Source organism: Carcharodon carcharias, chromosome 6 (assembly GCF_017639515.1).
Source record: "Carcharodon carcharias isolate sCarCar2 chromosome 6, sCarCar2.pri, whole genome shotgun sequence".
Classification (NCBI taxonomy): Eukaryota; Metazoa; Chordata; class Chondrichthyes; order Lamniformes; family Lamnidae; genus Carcharodon; species Carcharodon carcharias.
The window spans coordinates 55,114,153-55,136,527 of NC_054472.1; the positions used below are offsets into that span (position 1 = coordinate 55,114,153).

The following is a 22,375-nucleotide window of genomic DNA, read 5'->3' on the forward strand; positions in this document are numbered from 1 at the left end:
CTTGGCTGCCTTCACTTTGGGTGAACTAGAGGTGAATGCACAGCAACATTCCGCAGAGCTCGCCAGGGTTGCCTGCTGCTTTGCAGGCTTCAGGGGGGTCGGGGTTAAGTGCCACCCTGCTTCGGAGGTGACTTTTGAAGGTGGGGGGGGTCAGGGTTAAGTGCCGCCCTGCCTCTGTGGTGGCTTGTGAGAGGGAGCAGGGGGCAGGTGCAGCTTTGACGTTGAAGTGACTAGTGACAGGGTGATGGGGGAGTGCAAGGACAGCCCTACAGTTGAATATAGCGCATGTGCATTCGGGGTTGGGGGGGTAGCGTGGGCGCTGTGACAGGACTTCAGGGAAGGTGCCTCCAGATTCCTCTTAAGAGCTTTCTTCAGGGCTTGATAAAAGGCCTTGGGTCATGGACTGTGTCGGCTGTTTCCCAGATGTGCCTGCGAAAGCAGGGAGGGATAATTAGTCCATAGGCAGTGGCCTGTGGAACAGGACACATCATTCACAGCATGGTTGTCTGATGGACGTTACACTGCTGGGCCCTCACGTGGTAGTGGCAGTGAGTGAGGGCCCTGTAGATGTGTGCTGGGTTTGTGAGTCTGTGCATTAAGAGTAACTTAACCCGGTGGAATGGAGGAGATTATTCATCCTCTTGCAGCACTGGGTGGCTGTCCTCCTCTGAAGGGCGTTGGCACTGACCATTGCTGCCAACACCTCCCAAGCTGGATTAGTCACGTTGCTGCCCATCCTGTGGCCAGAGTGGGGGTACAGGATATCACTGCGGGCCACCACGGCATCCAGCAGTTGCTTGAGAGGACATGTTATTAAATTGGTGGGGCTGCAGTCTTCTTGCCTTTGAGGGCCATGTCTCCCAGGCAGCAGTGGTGAGCTGGAAGCAATGAGCGCTGTGCTTGTGGCTGGCCTTTAATCATAGCGCCCGGTGTGATGCAACCAAGGGGTGATGGTGGAGCCCGCCCACCATTGAAACAGCGTGTTCCCTGGGAGTACATAAATAATTAGGCGGGCTCAGGGCAATACAGCGTGAAAACACACCATCACCATCGGCGGGCAGCATGCCATTTTACCCGCCTGATGCCACACTTAGTGCAAACCTGGGAAAATTCGGGGCACTATTTTCGGCAATTGAATCTCATATTGTCAACCATTGGCAGAGTGTTACAGTTCAGCTGTTCTTAAAGTGTCCGATGTGATAAATGCAGAAAAAAGACTTATACGTTCTGTTGTTTCTGTCACTCAGACCAGCTCTGGGGCTTTCGTGTGAAGATTATTATAGCATCTTCTTGGGCTCTAGTATCAAACAGGGCCTCCATGGTACACCTGACATTGCCCACTGACATGTTCATCACTGTACCAGTATACCTGGTGCATTCTCTGGCTGTCTGCCCACCTCACAGCAATTACTTGAGTCTTTCACTTCTACTGTCAATCTTGTTTAGTTGATGCCTTCCCTTTTTCAATGCTGCCAGCTTTAAATGCTACAGAATGTAAGTCAGGCAAGTTGCATAAAGAGCAGTGTGATCCCTGTCAGATTATCCCCCTGGCAGTGAAGGTGAAAATTTACTCCGCCATATCATAGAATCAGAGAGTGTGGTGGGGGAATGGGATTGGATTTGGAATGCTGTAGTGAAAGAGCTCCCATAGAAATAACAAGGAAGATTTTAACTGGGAACAGAATTCAGGTAAACGGGGGAGGAGTTAGTAAATCTTCCCTCCTAACATCATCAATTTGAGGCCTGGACTACTTCAACTCCTGGCCCTTTCTTAAAATGTATTCTTTCACAGGATATGTGCGTCACTGGCTAGGCCAGCATGTGTTGTCTATCCTTAATTGTCCTTGAGAAGGTGGTAGTGAGCCACCTTGTTGATCCACTACAGTCCACGTTATATGCTTCCAACCTGCTGCCCATCTGAAATGGACCGAAACAGAGAGCTGGTCTGCTGGCAGGCAAAGATGGGGCAGCACTGGAATTTAGATAGATCACAGGGGGTTGGGTGATTGGGTGGGAAGTAGGGGGGAAGCCAACAACAGCAGAAGGCCAGATTTTCATTGTGGAACCTAAACTCATGGGGTCCAGACAAATAACCCTGCTCCTTTTCTCTCACAAGAGAAAATTTAAGCCAGATCTGGACTGAATGAGGTGACCACAGTGAGAACCCCATTCAGCCATTGGTTAAAATGCTTTTGGGGTCCTAATGATATCGTAGAACCCAATTTGCACATAATAGTGAGGCTCCCACATTGAAGCAGGCAGATGAATCATTCACCTTGGAATGTGGCATGGCTAGGAACTGAGCTTGAAAGAGGTAATCATTTTCTGGGATGATTATAATTGAACCCACTCCCTCCTGCCAGATGTGGTGGATTAACATCTACCAGTGGAAATTCCTGTTTACCTAATCATAGCCTTCAAGGTCACACGTTAACCTTCACAGCTCCAGTGCAAAACACCCTTTCTTCCCAAGTCTTTCATCATAACTGTAACTCCCTCATCTCTGGTACTGTCCTGGTAAATCTATGCTGTATCTTTTCCTTATTCTTGCTATAATGTGGCCCAAAACATGGTATAATAAGCTACCAGTTTAGTTTCGTTGATGGCACTCGTGTTAGAGGATGATTTCTATTTCTGATTGCATGTTTTATCTAGTCCTGAAAATCAACAAGGTTCTTGAAGCATCGAAGTCAAGCATTCATAGCTTTGCTGAGTATGCAATAATGTTCAGACAATAACAAAATATAGATTGGGACTAAAACGTGTTACATTTCTGAGCTCAGAATTCAGTTAGTCAAAGACTATGGGCTATTTGCCATCATTACCCTCTGAAACTGATTGCAATGTCAGGATGTCAGGCATGTGCAAACTAGTGCAGAAATCCTGAACTTGCTGTCTGTTACTCAGGGCTCCGCTTCATGCTGCAGTGTGGATCTAGTTCCCTGTCCACCACATACCAACCCACTCACTCGCTCCTGCACCCTGACTGCCCCAGGAGCTGGCAGTCACTGAAATCAATGAGACTTTCAAATTTCTTGCCCCCTCATCTCTGCTAGAAACCCCTTAAAAACACTTTGTTCAATCAGGTATAACTGGATTTGTAACAGTGATGTGTTTAATAACATTTAGTGAACAACGGAAACTCTGAAAAAACAGTTTTACATTTATGAGATTCTAGTACATTTTTTAAGCCAAATGTTTTAAATAATTCTTTTTTAAAAGAAAGCTTTTACATCTTAGCTTCTGCATTCAATGCCCCAATCTTTAATTTGCTCTATTTATAAAAAAAATTAGAAGTGATTTTGTTTCGGTGTTTTTGTTTTCTGTTTCGGTGTCTGTGAAAATCACTGCTGCTCCATGCTGCAAAAACTCAGTAAAGATCACTGCTACCAGCTGCAGTATCACTGCATGGAGATAGAGGTGAAATTCTTACTGGAGAGTTCACTAGATTTCTCTGTGAGACTTACTCCGTGGTCAGTGGTGAGCACCCTGTTTTGCTGGATGATTTGAAATCCTTATAATAGTGACTGACTTTTTATACCTTTTATGAGCTACTAGTGCATTCTTAAAATGTTCGCATACAGCAAACTACACAGACCTGATCACAAGAGTCATACGGACTCGAAACGTTGACTGTGTTCCTCTCCGCAGATGCTGCCAGACCTGCTGAGTTTTTCCAGGTATTTTTATTTTTGTTTTGGATTTCCAACGTCCGCAGTTTTTTGCTTTTATCTGATCACATCCTGTTTATTTGTAAACCTTTAAACTAAAGGGTCATGAACAACAGGGAACTTTACATTATTTCTGTCGATTGAAATGGCTGAGAATGTAAACATCTTGTTTTGTACTTTCTTGGACTCCTTACCTCTTACTTATACGATGTGACAATCTGTACTTTCCTACATTACAACATTAAAACCAATCACTACAATTCAACTGAATAAAAGGAGAATCTAATTCAACTTAAACCTTGTCAACAACTTCAATTAATTAATTGATTTCTTTACTGACAAGCTAGTTTTCCACTGGTCTAGCAAGATTTTAGTATAGCTTTCTTATTTCCATTCTAACATTTCTTTCCTGTTGCATTTACTTGAAGTTTCATCTTGTGAAACTATGAGTTCTCTGTCTCTTTGACTTTGCACCATTCAATACTGGTCTGATTCTAAACTCTCATTGAAAGACACTATTTTACACAGATGTTCTGTCCTTCCACTTACAGATCAATGCGTTAACAATTGACAGTAGTGAAAATTGCACAACTTTCACACAAATCTTTGTTTCTAAATGCCTTAACTTTGCCAAACTATTTTCTGCTGAGGTCACCAAACAAATCTTTAATTAGATCTCAATGGCTAGAACAAAACAGTGCCATTTCCATGGCTCAGGAATTAAGTTGCCAGGTCAGTCAGTTTAACTTGGGTGGCGGGGAAACTTCAAGAAAAAATAAATTAATAGTCACATGGACAGTGCAGGCTAATTAAAGAAAGCCAGCATGGACTTGTTAAGAGAAAATCATGTTTAACTTACTAGAGTTTTTTGAAGAAGGAGCAGAGAGGGTTGATGAAGGTAATTCTGTTGATGTCGTGTACATGGACTTTCAAAAGGCATTCAATACAGTGCTGCATTACAAACTTGTGAGATAAGTTATAGCTCATGGAATAAAAGGGACAATAGCAACATGGATACTAAACTGGCTGAGTGACAGGAAACAGAGAGTAATGGTTAATTGATGTTTTTTGGAGTGAAGGACAGTTTGTAATGAAGTTCCCCAGGACCCTTGCTCCTCCTGATATATATTAATGACCTAGACTTTGGTTTACAGGGCACAATTTCAAAATTTGCAGATGATATGAAACTTGGAAGCATTGTGAACTGTGCGGAGGATAGCGTAGAACTTCAAAAGGGCATAGACAAGTTGATAGAATGAGCAGATAAGTGGCAGGTGAAATTCCATGCGGAGAAATGCAAAGTGATTCATTTTGGTAGGAAGAACATGGAGAAACAATATAAAATAGAGGGTACAACTCTAAAAGGGATGCAGAAGCAGAGGGACCTGCCTGTATATGTGCATAATGGAAGGACAGGTTGAGAGAGTAGTCAATAAAACATATAGTATCCTCGGCTTCATTAATAGGGGCATTGAGTGCAAGAGCAAGGAGGTTATGTTGAACTTGTGTAAGACACTAGTTTGGCCTCAGCTGGAGCATTGCATTCAGTTCTGGGCACTGCACATTAGGAAAGATGTGAAGGCATTGGACAAAGTGCAGAAAAGATTCATGAGAATGGTTCCAGGGGTGAAGAACTTCAATTATGAAGATAGATTGGAAAAATTGGGACTGTTTTCCTTGGAGAAGAGAAGCCTGAGAGGGGATTTGATGTAGCTACTGAACATTATGAAGGGTCTGGACAGAGTAGATAGGGAGAAACTGTTCCCACTCATGAAAGGATCGAATACAAGAGGGCACAGATTTAAAGTAATTGGCAAAAGAAGCAATGGTGACATGAGGAAAGAATTTTTCTCATAGCGAGTAGTTATGACCTGAAATGCATTAACTGAGAGTGTGGTAGAGGCAGGTTCAATTGAGGCATTCAAAAGGGAATTAGGCTGTTATCCAAAAAGGAAGCATGTGCAGAGCTACAGGGAGAAAGTGGGGGAATGGCACTGGGTGAATTGCACATTCGGAGAGCCAATGCAGACATGATGGACTGAATAGTCTCCTTCGACACTATAACAATTCTGTGATTCTGTGATGTGATGTTTGCCTTTCATCAAAATGGTGACATAGCAGAAAATTAAACTTTTGCTGTGCTGCCTCTATTGTTCTTTAAATTACTGGAGATGGTAGTTGGCATTTTAACCCTTTTGGCCCATGGGTCTCGTTACACTTATATCTGACTTGCATAGATATGGATTCATGCCCCATTCCAGTACTTGAGTAAATTATATTTCAGTGCTGTATCACAGTAGTGAATGATGCTGCTCTGTTAACACTCGTCTCTTAGATGAGACATTAAACTCTCATTCTTGATCCTTTCATGAGTGGGAACAGTTTAGATCTGTTTAGAACGATGTAAAGGATCTCCTGAAATAGTTCCCCTGGATAACGACCAATGGCTGCCTTCCTAAATCACTGCCCTGAAAAATAGACTAATTAATCAAGTCATTTGCTGTTTTAGTGGCTGTGTTTGCCTGTGTAACTTTGTGGCTGTACTTCAAAAGTAATTTCTTGGCTATGATGCGCTTTGGGTCATAAGGGCCTATATAAATACAAATTTATAAATGCAAATACAAATTCAAACCACTGCCTTATATGGTCCTGTACAAGTTCAGGGTCATCTCCTTACTTTGGTGTCCAGTTCCTTTGGGTACAAAACCAAGGATTCTGGTCTCGTTCATTTGTTTTTATTATGGCCATTTCCACTAACTGTCACTTGTTAGTGGCCTCACCAGTCTTCTGCTCTTCTCCATTTATCTAGTCCAGGAAAGATATTGGTGACAAAATTGGACTTTGTACTGTTTCCAAACTCACTGCTGCCTTGAGCAATCACAACTTCTGTTTCTATGACCGAGTTGAAATTCATCTAAAATGTTGGAAATGCAACTAGAAATTTACTGGTGTCATGACTGAGCATTCTGTTTGTTACAATTCCTGTTTTTTAATTTCTCCAATTTTTACTTAAACTATAAAAATGTAGGAATGTGAAGGCTGATTGTAAATGGTCATGGAATTCTTGGTGACACTCTCTCCTCTGAGTCAGAAGGTTGTGGATTCAAACCTCACTACAGAGAGTTGAGTTCTTAATTCAGGCTAACAGCAATGTGCCGAGGGAGCCCTGCACTGTTGGAGGTTCAATCTTTCAGATGACAAATTACACTGAGGTCCCATCTGCCCGCTCAGGTGGATATAAAAACTCTAATGACACTTTTTCAAAATCAGCTGTGGTATTCTGGTCAATATTTATCCCTCAATCAACACCATTAAGTAACACATTATCAGATCATAATCACATTGCTGGGTTGAATTTTCTGGACCCCTTGGTGACAGGTTGGAAGGCAGAAAGTCTGGCAAAATGGTGGGGAAAAGTATTGGAGTGGAGCATGCTGTCTTCCTGCTATTTTTCCAGTGGCAGAAAGGTTGGTACTGGGAGGCTAATTTAACCATTTAAGTAGCCATTAAAAATCATCTCCTGCCTCTAGAGGCATTTTGCCTACTTCGGGAGGGCCCACCGCCATGTGGGGAGACCATCGGGTGAAACCTGGTGACCCCACAAGGGGTCCCAGTCAGGGGCCCTCTTTTATGAGTACTGCATGAGTCACAGAGGGTCCCCGCCGCCCCAATGGCAATGGCCATCCTCATTGCAAAGGTGCTGCCAGTGGTCCATGATGCCCTGCCCCACTGATCGCCAGGGCCCCGACATTCCCCAAGCCAACTTACCTAGCTTCGAGGGCTGCTGGCCTTCGAAGAATCCTGGTCCCTGCAGCTTCAGCCTCAATACTGGCCACCATTAACAATGGAGCTGCCGAGGCTGCCGAGCTACTGGCTCTCTGATTGGGCCAGCAGCTCTAGGCAGCGAGCCTCTGTCCTGAATTAGACGGCAGCTGGGCGGCAGTGTCTTGCCTGGCTGTCGTGGGCAATATGTCGCTCAGGCCCTGCTGCTGGCCAAAGCGGAGTCGCCTCCCACGTTCGGCCGCAGCTTCACTGTTACAGGAAAAATGCAGCCCGCTGTTTGTGAAACTTTGCTGTACGCAACTTGGCAGCAGCATTACCTACATTACAACTGTGACTACACTTCAAAAGTATTTCATTGGCTGAAAAGCGCTTTGGGACATCCTGAGCCCCTGAGTGGTACTGAATAAAAGCGAGTCTTTCTTTCCCATTATGAGCTGGCAGCAGTCAAAGCTCTCCTTTGAAGGTAATTAGATTTTAAAAAGCCTTCTATTCTTAATCATCTAGCATCTGCACTAAAAGAGAAAATTGATCAAGTGTTTCCTTTTTTCTTTTCTGCCTATGATGGCATTCAGTTATAAGTGGGATAATGCTTCCAGTGACTGTCTGATGTATGGTCAGGGGGAAAAACATTAACAGCAGTGGTGTTGGAGCTGCTGTATAAATGAGATCAAGATGATAATTCTGTTCTCACTTCTTTTTGCATCTCAAACAGACTCGAATTGCAAAACGCAGCAGAAAGCTTGTCGATTATGACTGTGCACGACATCACCTAGAATCTTTGCAGCATTCAAAAAGAAGGGACGATAGCAAACTCACCAAGGTATGTCATTAGAATACATTTAAGTTAATGATCTGAAATCATCCCTCTTGACAAAGTGTAATTAGTTACCTTCAACATTGAGCTATCAACTGTAAGCAAGTGAGTTACTTGAAGGTTGTTCACTTGTTGCACTAGAGTTATACAAGACAGACCTCTTCTGATATCATCTGCTTAGCATGAATACAAAGAAGGTCTTTGTATTCACTGTTCCAGCAATGTTCGCAATGTTCGCAATGAATGTCAAAAATAAAACACCAATACTCTTGATATCTTTTAGGCAGAAGAGGAGTTTCAAAAGGCACAGAAAGTATTTGAGGAACTAAATACTGACCTACAGGATGAGTTGCCATCATTGTGGTCAAGGTATTAAACTCCATTCTTTCTTATGTCATCTCTCTTGTTATATAAAAGCATTTTTACCACTCTCATTTGTATATCTTCAATGAGAAGTAAAAGGCTTTAGTCCAGCCAAGATTGTTTTTCGCATCATTGCAGTTGATTCAGTCACTGCTCCCAGCAGCCTAGCCTGTACATCATATAGCTCTGTCCTTTCAACATTATGGGCCTGATTTTACCTGGGGAGCTGGTTTGGGATGGGAATAACCTTGATATTAGAAAGGCCTGGGATAATTTAACACTAACTCCTCACTTAAGTGTTGCCAGCTGAATTTCCACCCAATGGGAAGTGGCAAACATTTGTGTGACTCAGAGGCTGCCCACCAAGCAGGCAAATATGTGGGATCAGCTGCTGAGCTGTCTTGTGGAGGTCCCTGTGAAAAACTAAGACTTCCTTGTGGAGGCTGGAGGAATACTGCTCATTTTCAACTCCAACAAAGAAAGTAATAAAAATTAAGCTCACCCGTTCAAGCCTCTTCTGGACCTGATCCACTTGATGCCAACAGGAAGCTCACTGTCAGTTCCTGTGCTTGCCTCCGAATAAAATTTGCAGCCTGGTCCTGTGATGTTTTGGTCTTGACAGGCATATGTCGAAAAAGGTGTCCTTGCCACCTGTGCAGTGGAGCACATTAAAACAGCGCAGGTCAGCTTCTGGTGGCACCGTAGTGGACAAGTACCCAGACATCCAGTTTCCCCTAAACAGATCCCCCTTGGTGAACGCACAGTGACACAATACATTGGGGCAGCAACATGTGTGGCATATACTGGGAAGAAATACATTTTTTGGCGCATGCTTTTCTAGTGTTGCAGGTCTCAGCTGAGCTGTCTTGGAGAGATGCCAATCTCATGCTTGCCAATGTTAGAAAAGAGGAATACAGAAGGAAGGTGGCATTGCCACTCTGGATACTTCCCAGTGGATGAACAGAATTAGTGAAATGGGCAGACAGGTGACAGATGTACGTATAGAATTGTGATATTAATCATCTTGGGGCAAAAATAAGATGGTTGTGTACACACAATGTAAAAATGTTTAAGAGTGCAGATGACCAGATAGACTAAAGGATTTAAATGGTGGACAAAGCCATAAAAGACAGTCAATAGCATTTTGAACTTCATAAGTAATATCAAAGACTAACAGAGGTAATGATAAATTTGTCCTATGCAATGGTTAGACCACAGTTAGAATAGACATTCCCCATCAGTGTCGATGTTGTGTGCTTTGATGCTGCCCATGAATATTTCTGCGATCTGACCTTTCCATGATTTTTCAGCTGGGACTTCTGATCCTGGTGGGATGAATAGTGGGGGGGATTTTGGGGGAGGGGACCTCCATTACTGCTCACCTGGGCCCACTGGAGTGCCCCTCAATATCTCCCCCCAAGCCCTGTGATTCTCCCCCCCCCACTGCAGTCACATCAGTGGTCACTGCACTTGATGGCACTGCTGGGACCAGAGTGCTGCTGGCCATTTGATTAGCTGGCAGCTCTCAGAGGCAAGACTTCCTCTCCGGAAGTACCTCCCTGAGCTACAGCCCCAAGTCTGTTAAATGGTGACAGGGCAAGCCCGCCAAGTGGGAGTGGGCTCACCACTGACTTTTCCACTGGGGGAGATTGGGAACCCGCCTCCAATGTTAAATCCAGCCCTCAGTGTGAAGGCCTGTGTGTGCATGCTAAAGACAATGGTTTGCCCCACAGTAATAATCACATGACATGGTCTCATGTTTTTTATGCACTTTTGCAATAAGAGGATGAGATTTGCTGATCATTTGTTTTTTTTTCTTTCACAGCCGAGTTGGTTTCTATGTCAGCACCTTCAGAAACATTACATGTATAGAGTCAAAATTTCACAAGGAGATTGCAGTGGTGAGTAGACTTTGAGATGCTGAGGGTGGCATGGGCACTGAAAGAGCTTCTCAGAAGTTGGCCTCTTTGTTAGTATAATTGATTGTTTGCTGTTTATTCAGTCTCCCCCAATCATACTGGGCCTATTGGTGTCAATGCAATTTTCCCACAATACACGGAAGCTGGTGTAACCAAGAAATGTTTTGAAATGTGGAAAGAATTTTCACCCTCTGCCCCTAGCTCCACTTGCTGCTCTGTGTAAATGGCCCAGTCCCATTCCTCAAGTTGTGGTAGTGATTCAGAGAGAGAGAGCAGTCTGACCAGCTTCATCCTCAGTAGTGTTAAAGAGCTGGATGGAGCTGAAGTATGCAGTGGTTATATTCCCATCTGTCTCTGCTTTCATTGGTTTAGTATATCGTTATCTGACTCTTGTCTTTTATCCCAATCCAGTCCTCCACACCCCATGGCCTACAGCTTAAGTTTCAGCAGGCTCCGACAGAATGTGTCTTTGGCCATTGTTTGTAAGCAGCAATGGCAGGACTGCTAGAGGCCACAGGGCTGGGTTTGTGGGGAGGGTGGGGGAAGGTTTGCTGTATGGTGAACTGAAGGTGGCGAGACTGCCTGAAATGCTTTAATGATACGTTTATTAATGACACCATTAAATGAGAAGTGAGCAGCTGCTTGAACAGCATGAAATTGCTGGTGTACTTAATACATTGTACCGAGTCTTTATAATTGACTCTTGTGGTAATGGACAATGGTTAAGGCCATTTGCCTGCTATAGTTGGATGTCCAGGATAAGCATGGATGATCTGAGTGGTGGGGACTGTAAATGCAAAGAAGCTTGATTCATTCATCTTGCATTGTGTTGAAGTGAAGGACACATTGAGTTGTATGGTTGTTACAACTTGCAGAATAAGTAAATTGTGTCTTAGACATTTGAAACTCTAACCAGTTGGATTATGAATCTGTAGCACAACTAGACAATTTATTAGGTGTGGATATTGCCAATCTGATTCATCCAACCTTAACCCACCCCTAGTAGTGAAGTGGTAATTTTAGAAATGATTAAACTGCACCACATGCTCTAGAGCGGGCTAGGGACAGGCTTTCCTTGGGAAAATTCGGCAATAGAGATGTCAGTTATAACTGGGGGCATGTGCAGTGTGTACAGGGCAGGGAGGAAACCTCTTATGGAGGGCTCAGTGGTGAGCAAAGGAAAAATTAGGCTGAAAACCCAAGGTAATCCAAGGGAATGGTACTTGGCAAACAGTTGCTGCTGGGCTGGGGCTTTGCAAGGGAATCTGATTGTTTAAGGAAGAGGCAAGACTGAACCTTAATGTGTCCACGTCATTTTTTTTGGCAAGACAGTAGGTGAGGCTCTGAATTGGAAGAGAAGAGACAGAAAATCTATCCTACGGATTTTTGACATTTGATTTGAATGCCTTTTCTGAAATTGTGGGATAGATATTTTCCATATACTTGCACATTAACTGGCACAAGCATTACATCGCCCTATGTCACTGAGCTGGAGCACACACTGGACTGAATTTTCATCAGAATCCTCTGACTAACTGTTTAGTGGCTGTCAACAACCTGGGCATTTGTAAGATGATATAAAACTAATTTCTAGGGCATTTATTTCCAGCTTGATTAGTTTGGTTTGGCTGGATGTTACCAATATATTGCAAATTTTACCTTCACAAATATTTAAATTGGATTGCTTTATAGTTTTATTTATTTGTAATTGTGCCCGCTTCTTTTCTGCTGTTTCTGTATATGCACTTTTACAAAAAACCTTTGCTGTTGTGCTGTGGAACTTGAAGCAATCTTTATTCCAAGGATAGCAGTCTTCACTAGAAGCAACTAAATTTGTTTAGTCATGATTTTTTTAAATACATGTTTCAACATTGAGGTCCTGAGCCTGCAATTGCCAGCATTGAGAACAGCACAGGGATATCCCTTGACAAGGCCTCCGAGTTTGCTGTCTAATTACAGTTGATAGATGGGATCCCAATCAGAGGGCCAGCAGTTCCAGATCACCCTCCAGTGGGTTGTTTAACTGTCCATCACCATTCACAACTGGATGTGGCAGGACTGCAAGAGTTTAGATCTGATCCGTTGGTTGTGGAAACGCTTAGCTCTGTTTGTCGCATGCTGCTTCTGCTGTTTGGCACACGTGTCGTCCTGTGTTGTAGCTTCGCCAGGTTGACACCTCATTTTTAGGTATGCCTGGTGCCGCTCCTGACATGCCCTCCTGCATTGATCCAGGTTTGATCCCCTGGCTTGATGTCAGTGGTAGACTGGGGGATATGTCAGGCATGAGGTTACAGGTTGTGGTTGTGTAAAATTTCTGCTGCTGCTGACGGCCCACAGCGCCACCTGCCTGCTGCTTGCTCATTGGGGGATGGAGCCTCTGGCTCCAGTGGCATCTTGGACTACTTCAGGGAGGCTGCCTCCATTAAGCCGACGGCCTCTGCACATGGCAGGTGCTGCTCCAATCCTGGAAATATGCCAGTGTGAATGATAAATAGCCTCTACCAGGCATCTTAATTGCTTCATTTGATTGTTCATTACCATGCAGCAGGCAGCTGATCCACAATCTTACCCCCCGGGGAAATATATCTGGTGGCAGAAATGCTTCCTGAAGCAGCTCCACACCACATTCACGGCTGCCCCACTTCCAAGCCCAATTCCTGGACCATGGAAAATTTAGTTCATTGAATCATGTTGTCATTAGATTCATTGTCATTAGTTGTCCTTACCCATCGCACCATTTTTTTTAAGGCAGGGATCTGAACTCTGTTGTTGTGTTTCAGACTATCCATAATTGCTCTTTCATTGTCTTGGTATCTATTGCAGTTGCGAATTGCATTGGCTAAGCCAAGGATGAGCTCATTAGCCTCAATAGGGGTGCAATGGTGTAGTAGTAATGTCACATATATTCCAAAGAGGAATAAAGATGGTAAGAGGGAGAATAAGCATCCAAAGAGGCCATAGTTTTAGGCTAAGGTGTGGTAGATTTAAATCAGAGATGAGGAGGAATTACTTTTCTCAAAGGGATGCTAAATAAATTTAAGGAGGAGATAGACAGATTTTTAATTAGTAATGGGTTGAAAGGTTATGGGGAGAGGGCGGGAAATTAGAGTTGAAGCCGAAATGAGATCAGCCATGATCGTATTGAATGGTAGGGCAGGCTCGAGGGGCTGAATTGCCTATTCCTGTTCCTAGTTCTTATGTTCTTATGTCACTGGCCTAGTAAACCAGAGACCCAGGCTAATGCTGTGGGGACATGGATTCAAATCTCACCACAGCAGCTGGTGGAATTTAAATTATATTAATAAACCTGGAATTTAAAGCTCATTTTAATGGTGACCATTAAATTAAAAACCCATTGGGTTCACTTATGTCTCTTAAGGAAAAAAATCTGCTGTACTTAACCTGGTCTTACTGACATGTGACTCCAGACCACAGCAATGTGGTTGACTTAACTGCCCCAAGCCACTTAGTTCAAGGGAAATTAGGGATGGGCAACAAATGTTGGCCTTGCCAGTGATGCCCACATCCCATGAAAGAATAAAAAAAAATGTCCTACCCAAGGTCATTGGCACTTTTTGGAGGTGGGCAGGTTACTTACCAGCTGTCTGGCATTCGCCATTGACCAATCACAGGTCATACTGTCTGCTCTCATTATGGTAGCAATTTTTACCACCTGACGTGACACCACTTCATGAGATATGGGGAGGGTAGACTGGGAAGTCACTTTGACTTTGCCCAAACCTGTAAAACGAACAGTATTGGGTCAGCCGCTATTATAGATCTCTCCCGATTATCATTTGTACTGAGCCTGAAATTGTTGCCTGATATCTGAGCTGTCTCCCCATGCCCACTCCCCCCTCCCACCGGGTTCTCCCGTCACAAAGGATATTAGCAGAAACTCGAGAGAACATCATCACTTCCAAGTTATGGTCAATTCACTCATCCTGACTTTAACATATGTTGATGTTCCGTCATCCTGGAATTTCCTGCTTAACACTGTTGTGAGAGTGAAATCAGCCCAATGTCACATTCTCCAGGCAAGTAAGGATGGGCAATAAATACTGTGCTGCCAGTGTCGCCCACATCTTGAGAGCAATTTTTTTTAAGAGCCTTCCAATTACTGTCCAACTCCATTAGTGGTGTGAGTTGTATGTGCGAATAATGATAAACTTTGATCAATCTCTGCCACTCAATTTGTTCCAGATTTTATCCTTTTGGCACCTGAACAATCTTCATGTACTTTCAGCGAATTACTGAATAAATTATGCTTACCTGTAAAACAAAAAGCTAAAATACAAGTTGCTGGGAATCTAAAGTGAAAGCTGAAAATGCTGGAAATGATCAGCAGGTCTGACAGTATGGAAAATGTGGGCAGGTGGAGCAGGCTCCATTGGCCTGGAAGTATGGCAGAGGAGGAACCGGGGCTTTGGCTGTTGAGTATTGAGAATGTGACGTCCGGACCATTTCTGGGTCCCGACCCCGTGCATTTCAGTAATGCACCTGCCAGCCCAATGAATAGGCCGTCCCTGTGTTCAAAGGGATGACAGGTGGGCTGTGGAGGCAGGAGGGCCAATCAGAATGCCCGAAGCAAAGGAAGACCAGCTACCCAACTGTGAAGCCTGTGTGCTGCTGATTGGAATGGAGCAGGGCAGGACAGCATAAGATGGAAGCATGATAATGACGATGGGACCGACAGTCAATCTCTCCTGCCTAGCCCTGTCTGGTGGATCCATCTGCAAATGTGGTGGTTTCATTTGCAAACCTTTGCAGGCAAATGGCCTGAGGGCTGCCAACTTAGCCATTCAAAGTTAAAACTTCATTTCCATTTCATGGCATTCTGACCTCCCACTCTGCTCTTGTCTCCTGTGAGTAGGTGAGCTGCAGACAAAAGGGTTGTTCCGGCACCTTCGGCAAAATTAATGTCTGTTAAAGAGACGTTGTCTAATTGCATCAATAATTGCCTTAACTATTTAGCTGCCACTGTGGGCATTTGTTGTCACCACTGTGCTCCTGTCTTCGGGAATGCACAAGGTAGTGGGAGCACATCAGGGTGCCATCCTGACTTTTTTTTTCTTCAAAGCCGCCTCCACAGTGCTGGGAAAATTCTGCCCCAGTTGTGTATATTATTATGGCCTGTGATTAACTGGCCCATGTGAGCCTTTTATGTTCAGATAGTTACCATGTACCTCAGCACCATCATTGTGGTGGCATTCTAATTGGTTTTTGGTTCCATATTAGTTTAACACACCTAGGGCTGAATTTATGTGGTGGACTGTCCATCAGCAGGAAAGCCGATGGCAACCCCACCAAGGCCTTTTCCAGCATCCCTGAGAGGATTAAATGCCTATCAGGCAGTTTGCTTCCTACTGTCAGGATTCCCATGCTTTCAATGACAAAGATTCCAGCTCCGAGAGCTGCTGGCCAATCAGAGGGTTTGCAGCTCTTCAGTCCCAACAGTGTCACCAGGAGCAACGGCCACTATTGCTACTGCAGCACCCCCTACCCGCCAATCAGCAGCCATGAATGAGGCCCCAGATGTCAAGAGAGTGCAACCGACTTGTCAGTGCCAGACAAGCAGGCCCCACCAAGAGGGTTGCAGGGGTCATCATGGAGGACAGGTGCTGGTGAAGTCTTGAGATGCTAGTGGCCCTGTATATGAGGTGGGAAAAAATACTTTGGAAGTCATTGGGAAAATAGAGACTAGTAATAAGGGGTTATTAAAATATTGAAGCGGTTGAGATTCATAAAGCGACAGAGATGGATTATTTCTGACATATTGGAAAATATTGAAGGGACTGATGCTAGGAACAGGAGCCCCAAAGCTTAAGTATTTTTTCAAAATAGCTTTATTAAACACAGATGCGCAACCAAAAGACTGAAAAAGAGTTAATGCTACAATTTTGAAAAGATAAACAGGATACTGGGAATTAACAGCCCGCTTGATTGGCACCTCATCTACCACCTTAAACACCCATTCCCTCCTCCACCGACGCACAGTGGCAGCAGTGTGTACCATCTAGAAGATACACTGCAGTAGCTCACAGAGGCTCCTTTGAGATCACCTTCCAAACCCAAAACCTTTACCATCTAGAAGGACAAGGGCAGCAGACACATGGGAACACCACCACCTGGAAGTTCCCCTCCATTTCACACACCATCCTGACATGTAACTATATCACCGTTCCTTCACTGTCACTGAGTCAAAATCCTGGAACTCCCTAACAGCACTGTGGGTGTACCTACACCACATGGACTGCAGCCAAGAAGGCAGCTCACCACCACCTTCCTAAGGGCAATCAGAGATGGGCAATAAATGCTGGCCTAGCCAACAACGCCCACATCCTGTGAATGAATTTTTTAAAATGCCACTTGTCTTGCCTTTTATTGTAAGAAAAGCCTTGGATATTCTTATTATAAAGAAAGAAATTTAAGAACATTCAATGAAACTGAGGTAATAGCAGTTAAGCTTTTAGAAAGGTAAATTGTGCCAAGCAAATTTATTGGAATTCTTGAAGATATAGAAATGTTGGGTTGGGGGGGGCGGGGGGCGGCGGTGGATGCACCCTTTCTCTCTATCTCACATGAAAATGTTACAACTTAGAATCTGAAGTTCCTAGCCCTGTGCTAACCAGCCACAGTTATGTCTGTGAGATTATAATCCTCTAAAATAATGAGCTCTTCTAACGCTATAATTTTGTTTGAATGCTTTTACATTCATGTACCAGACAATCAATCTTGACTTCAAAATTATGGAACATTGCACTTTATATTTTTTCATCAATATTATATTTAACTTGCTGATCTTCTTTGCCCATTCTGCAACACTGCTTTTATCTCTAAATATTATAAAAATGTTCCCTTCCTTTTATCCTCTGGTAATAGTTTGTAATTATTTAAGACCGATCTTTACTGTCCATTTCCACCTTCAAGTCAGCCTGGCATGAATGGGTATATTAAATTGGAAGCACTGTGACTGTTTTTTTTCCTGAAAATATACATTATTCATAAAACTTATAAAAATACCTTACATGACCTTTCAAAGTTGACATTACATAAGGTGCAAACGAAATCAATTTCTTCCATTACTGTATGTTAATAGCTACATTTACAATTACAGTTAATATTTACAAGATTTGTTACATGTCAACCATATAGTCTGAGGGGTTCTACAAGGGCTGAAAGGCCATAGACGGGTGTGGGTACTTACGAGAAAGTATTCCTGTTAAATGACGAGTTGGCATTGTACTAACTGAACCATTTTCTGCTACGGTAGGTAATTTCATTATGCTCAGCAGGTGGAGTCGGGAGAGCGAGGATGGTGCATGCACATTGGTGTCAATTGATAACTGCTATAGTGTTCAGGGTTCAGCCTAGCATACAGTAATCAGTGGGTGACAGAACCCACATCTATTAAATTTGTAAACTCCTCAGTCACTTTTAAAGCTTCTGGTCCCTGGCACTCTCAGATGACCCATACTGCACCTTTTGTATTTGAGGTGCCCAGTGAGGCCTCAACTCACTCCTCTCTGCACTCTGTTCTCCCTTGAGCACTGCAGTGCACTAATTCTGGCAGGCAGCTCATACTTTGCTGGGGCTCTTGGGCATGTACCCATAGACTCATCCACTTCTCACTCTTGTGTCCTCACTCTCTCAGCTATTTATCTGGCTACTGTCTGCTTGGCAAATTTTTCTGACCACATTTGACCTTGAGTAAAGAAGTTCTTTGTAATAATGTTTTAAATTTACTTTTCCACTAACTTATTTTCTCCAGTTCTATTTCCTTCACTTACTGCGAGGTAATATTCTGGGTTTATCATTTAATCCCTCATGAGACTACTCTCCCATAAAGGTTTTCTCTCCTGATCTCTCTAATATTTCCTCATATCCCATCTCTTTTATACTTGGGTTATTCTTGAACATTTCTAATGGATCATTACCCATGAATTTGCTATCAATATTCCAAGTAAATTTGCCCTTGTTTCTCACAGCTTGTATAGTGTGCAGCATAGACAGCAATATACATTATGTGACATTTTAAATAAAACTGTTCATTGAAAATATTAAGAACTAAAAGGATTGCAAATGATGAGATAAATTGGATGGTTTGGAACCACTAGTATAAAACTTTCCAAGTGTTTATCTCAGGAATTTGTGTTGAATATATCTAACTCCTGGCTCGCATGATTCATGGACCCCCTGATATGTGTGCCTGACAATACTCTTCAGTTGCTCAATGCACTGCATCTTAAAGTCTACGCTTTTAATTTCTATCGGTGTGGTTTAAAGAGGAATCCTTCAGAACATGTATGGTATTTGCGTATCATTGACTGAACACTAGAATGGCCCCTGTGGGAGTGAACACTAGCAATTACATTCCAATGTTTTTTTTTGTTATTTCTTGATGGAATATTTTTGAGAGTACCTGGTTATTACCGTGCCACTTTGAGTATTTATTTGGAGGTACCATTTCATACTTGTTCCTTTTTGTTTTCTAGCTCTGTCATAAACTATATGAAATAATGAGTAAGCTTGGGGAGCAGCATGCTGACAAAGCATTTAGCATCCAAGGCGCACCCAGGTATTGTATCAGATGAAAACTTAAATCATCATTGTTTTAGTTTGATATAAATTTGCACAACTTTCTCGACAAAATTAAAGGCCAATTTTGCAATCAGACATTCCCCATGGAAGTGGATTTTGTAAATCTGGAGGAGGGTAGTTTTAATGCAGCCCACCTTTGGAAAACTGATGGGATCAGGCCAGCTTCTCGCTTTACACCTATTCAATTTTACTCTTCATTTATACTTTAAATCTCTTTCTCACACTGCCCCTGCTGACAGTCCGAGTTTTCACTTACCACTGAGGGGATCCTTTTTGGAAAACCTCATTTTTATTGGTGCTGTTTAGCTATCAAATCAGTCATGAACTGACTGAATGCTGCAACAGGCTCAAGAGGCTGAATGGCCAACTCTTGTTCCTACATTTCATGTAATTGGTTGAGTGTTCAAACCTTCCAGTAATATTAGGATCAGTATTGACCCGCTAACATCAACGCCCAAACTAAAAGCTGCTCATCTTCCACTCAGAATTCTCAATTTTCACTGTGCTTGAGGCTAAAGAGTTCTGAATCCAGACTATCAATATGAAGAAGCACTAAGCATAAAGATATAAGTGTATATGTGGCCTGTTGCCATTAATAGGCAAATGCCATATCCAAAACTGGCTCAGCAACATTCCTCAGAGTGGAGCTCTTGAATCTCCCTTCCTGGTATCAGACCTCACCCTTTTGAGAGTTGTTTTCATGTTAAAGGTTTTACAGTTCCATTTGCAGTTTCTATCTAAGGTTAATGCTCATGTATTCTCATCATCTAGTACATACATATGACTTTGGATGGTTAGACTCCAAAAGGGGGCGAATGTACACTCTGTATCAAGCCAACCTACATGTATGGGCTTCTCAGTAATTTTGGGGGCAACTCTTAAATGCAGTGATGAGTTTGAATATATATTGAATGTGTGTGCATGCATATGTATGTGCACCCTGTGTTTGTTGGTGCGAATGTATCATACACCTGACTGCCCAAAAGAGCCCTGTATCCACATTTTCATGATTCGATGACTGTGGTCCGTTAACAAATATCTCAATATTCTGCCTTCCCACCTGCCCACCCTTCCCCCGAACACCTCCCATTTACAAAGCTGTTGACTAAGGCACAGTACACTACAATAAGATAAGGATTCCTGTATTTGTTGGGCTGTTGGCATCACTGGCACATGCCTGTCCTCTAGTGGACATTGCATCAAGGAATTGGGATGCAACACATGTGCCAGCTGTGAGATGTGCAATTCTGGGCCTGACTTCAGGCCACAGGATCTCCTGGCTTCTATTGGAAAAAAGTCCCAGTAAGGGAGGATACAATATGGGCTGCGGAAGGAGGTTAAATTGGTGGGTGGAGTCAACAAATGAACTTAGAGCGTACACAGGCTATGGAAAGAAGTTTGAATGGGTGGGGTAGAAACTATTGTCTGGTGGCATATCCATGGGTTGTGAAGTGAGCTTAAATGATTGGGGTAGAGCCCACAAAAGACTAGAATATACATGGTCTAAGGAAGGAGTTCAAATGGGTGGGTTAGCGTCCATGATAGGGCTGAGTGTACATGGTCTATGGAAGGAGATTAGGTGGGTGGGTAGAGACTATGATATGATAGTGTCAAAAGACTTGATGGGCTGAAAAGCCCATTCTCATTCCTTGCTTCCTTATTTTCTTAAATTGTTTCTGAAAGTCTCGTTTGATTACTACTGGATTCTTACCACTGAAGTACTGTAGGTTTGTGACATCAAAGTGAAGAGTGTTTTATGTTTTAAGCGATTAACAGTTGGATATAATCAAATGTTTGATGTTATTTCACACTGTTTTTTGCTACTGTTGACAAAGGAGATGGAGGTAGGTTTGGAGTGTGTGTGATGTAGGCACAGTTGGTAGTAGAAATGATTAGTTTTGATTGTGGCTAGGAATACCAAATCATGTAAGCTTTAGTCCTGCTAGGAGGCTTAGGTCTTGGCCTTGTGTCAAAAACTAAGATGAAGCAAGATTAATACCAAGTGGTAAATCTTATTAATGTTTAATATTGTCCCTGCTGACTATAATTATCAGTCTGCTTTTGTTGCTTTCTGCATTTATCCTAGATGAATGTCTGTTGTTTGTGTTTATGTTTAGTTATTAAGTTTGTATAGATATCCAATCCCTTTATAATTAGTCTAATGCTCCTGTTTGTGTTTTAGAATTAATAGTGGAGAGCTTAAATATAAAACAAAACTCTTCAACTGTCCTTCCTGATAAATGTCTTCAAACCATTTACATGTTACCTCTATGTCAGGGTAAATGGTGAGAATACAAGGCTATATTGTGGCTATGTTCACAAGGGGAAGATGTTTGCAGTGTGTGTGATTGAGCATTGAAGCGAAAGTTGAAGCTTTAACCTGAACAATACTTCAGTCCCAGAAGCTTGTGTGAAGTGTCCTTGGCAGATGATTGGATGAGGGTGGCATAATTTTTGGTCCAGATTTTTGGTCAAAACCTGGATGGGTTACTATGATGGGTATGTAGAATCATCTTACCGTATCACCAGCTAATTTATGCTGTATGCTTTGCTGTCCTGTTCAGTGACTCGGGCCCATTGAGAATTTCCAAGACCCCAACACCACCGGAAGAACCGTCTCCACCCAGTAGCCCAGTGACCAGTCCTAATCATACTTTGGCACCTTTGGCAGCATCACCAGCTCATACTCCGACTCGTCCCAAGTCACCATCTCAGGTAAAGCTTGAAAACAAAAGCAAAATGTTGTGAATGCTGAATTCAGGTAAAGTTTGGTTGTACTTAACAGCAGGGACAAACCGAACATGTTCTTTTTTACGTGTATCATGTCCCCACATGCTGCACAGGCTTTACACAACAGGCAGCTTTGAACCATTGGAAAATGCTTTAAAGGGGTACTCAGAATGGAGGTAAAAGTAATGAGAAGGAAAAAAATTATGCCTGCAAATATGGAAAATTCTGCAAGTGCACAATACTTCATTCAGCACCTGTAAGGGCAAATGTTTTGGGTGCAAGGCTCTCAATAAATGTTAACACTTCATTTATACATCACAAATGCCTGTTGCCACTTTTCCACATTCACAGGCCCTGGTATGCACAGGCACAGTGATTCTATGCCTGGATGTGGTGACAGCAGGTGACCAATCATGGGGACTGGGCCATTAAGTAGCTGGTACAGAGGATCTAAGCCTGCATGAGTTCAACTAGGTGCCCAAGCTGACTGCATG

General features: G+C 43.0%; 1 protein-coding gene across 1 annotated transcript in view; it reads left to right on the plus strand.

The window, feature by feature from the left end:
• Positions 1 to 22,375, plus strand: part of amph (amphiphysin) — a 289,286-nt gene that overhangs the window by 178,404 nt on the left and 88,507 nt on the right. Inside the window, exons 6-10 of the mRNA XM_041189423.1 lie at positions 8,167 to 8,274; positions 8,552 to 8,637; positions 10,457 to 10,532; positions 19,046 to 19,128; positions 21,716 to 21,866. Of these exons, the coding sequence (XP_041045357.1) occupies positions 8,167 to 8,274; positions 8,552 to 8,637; positions 10,457 to 10,532; positions 19,046 to 19,128; positions 21,716 to 21,866 (504 nt within the window). The remainder of the gene's footprint in view (positions 1 to 8,166; positions 8,275 to 8,551; positions 8,638 to 10,456; positions 10,533 to 19,045; positions 19,129 to 21,715; positions 21,867 to 22,375) is intronic.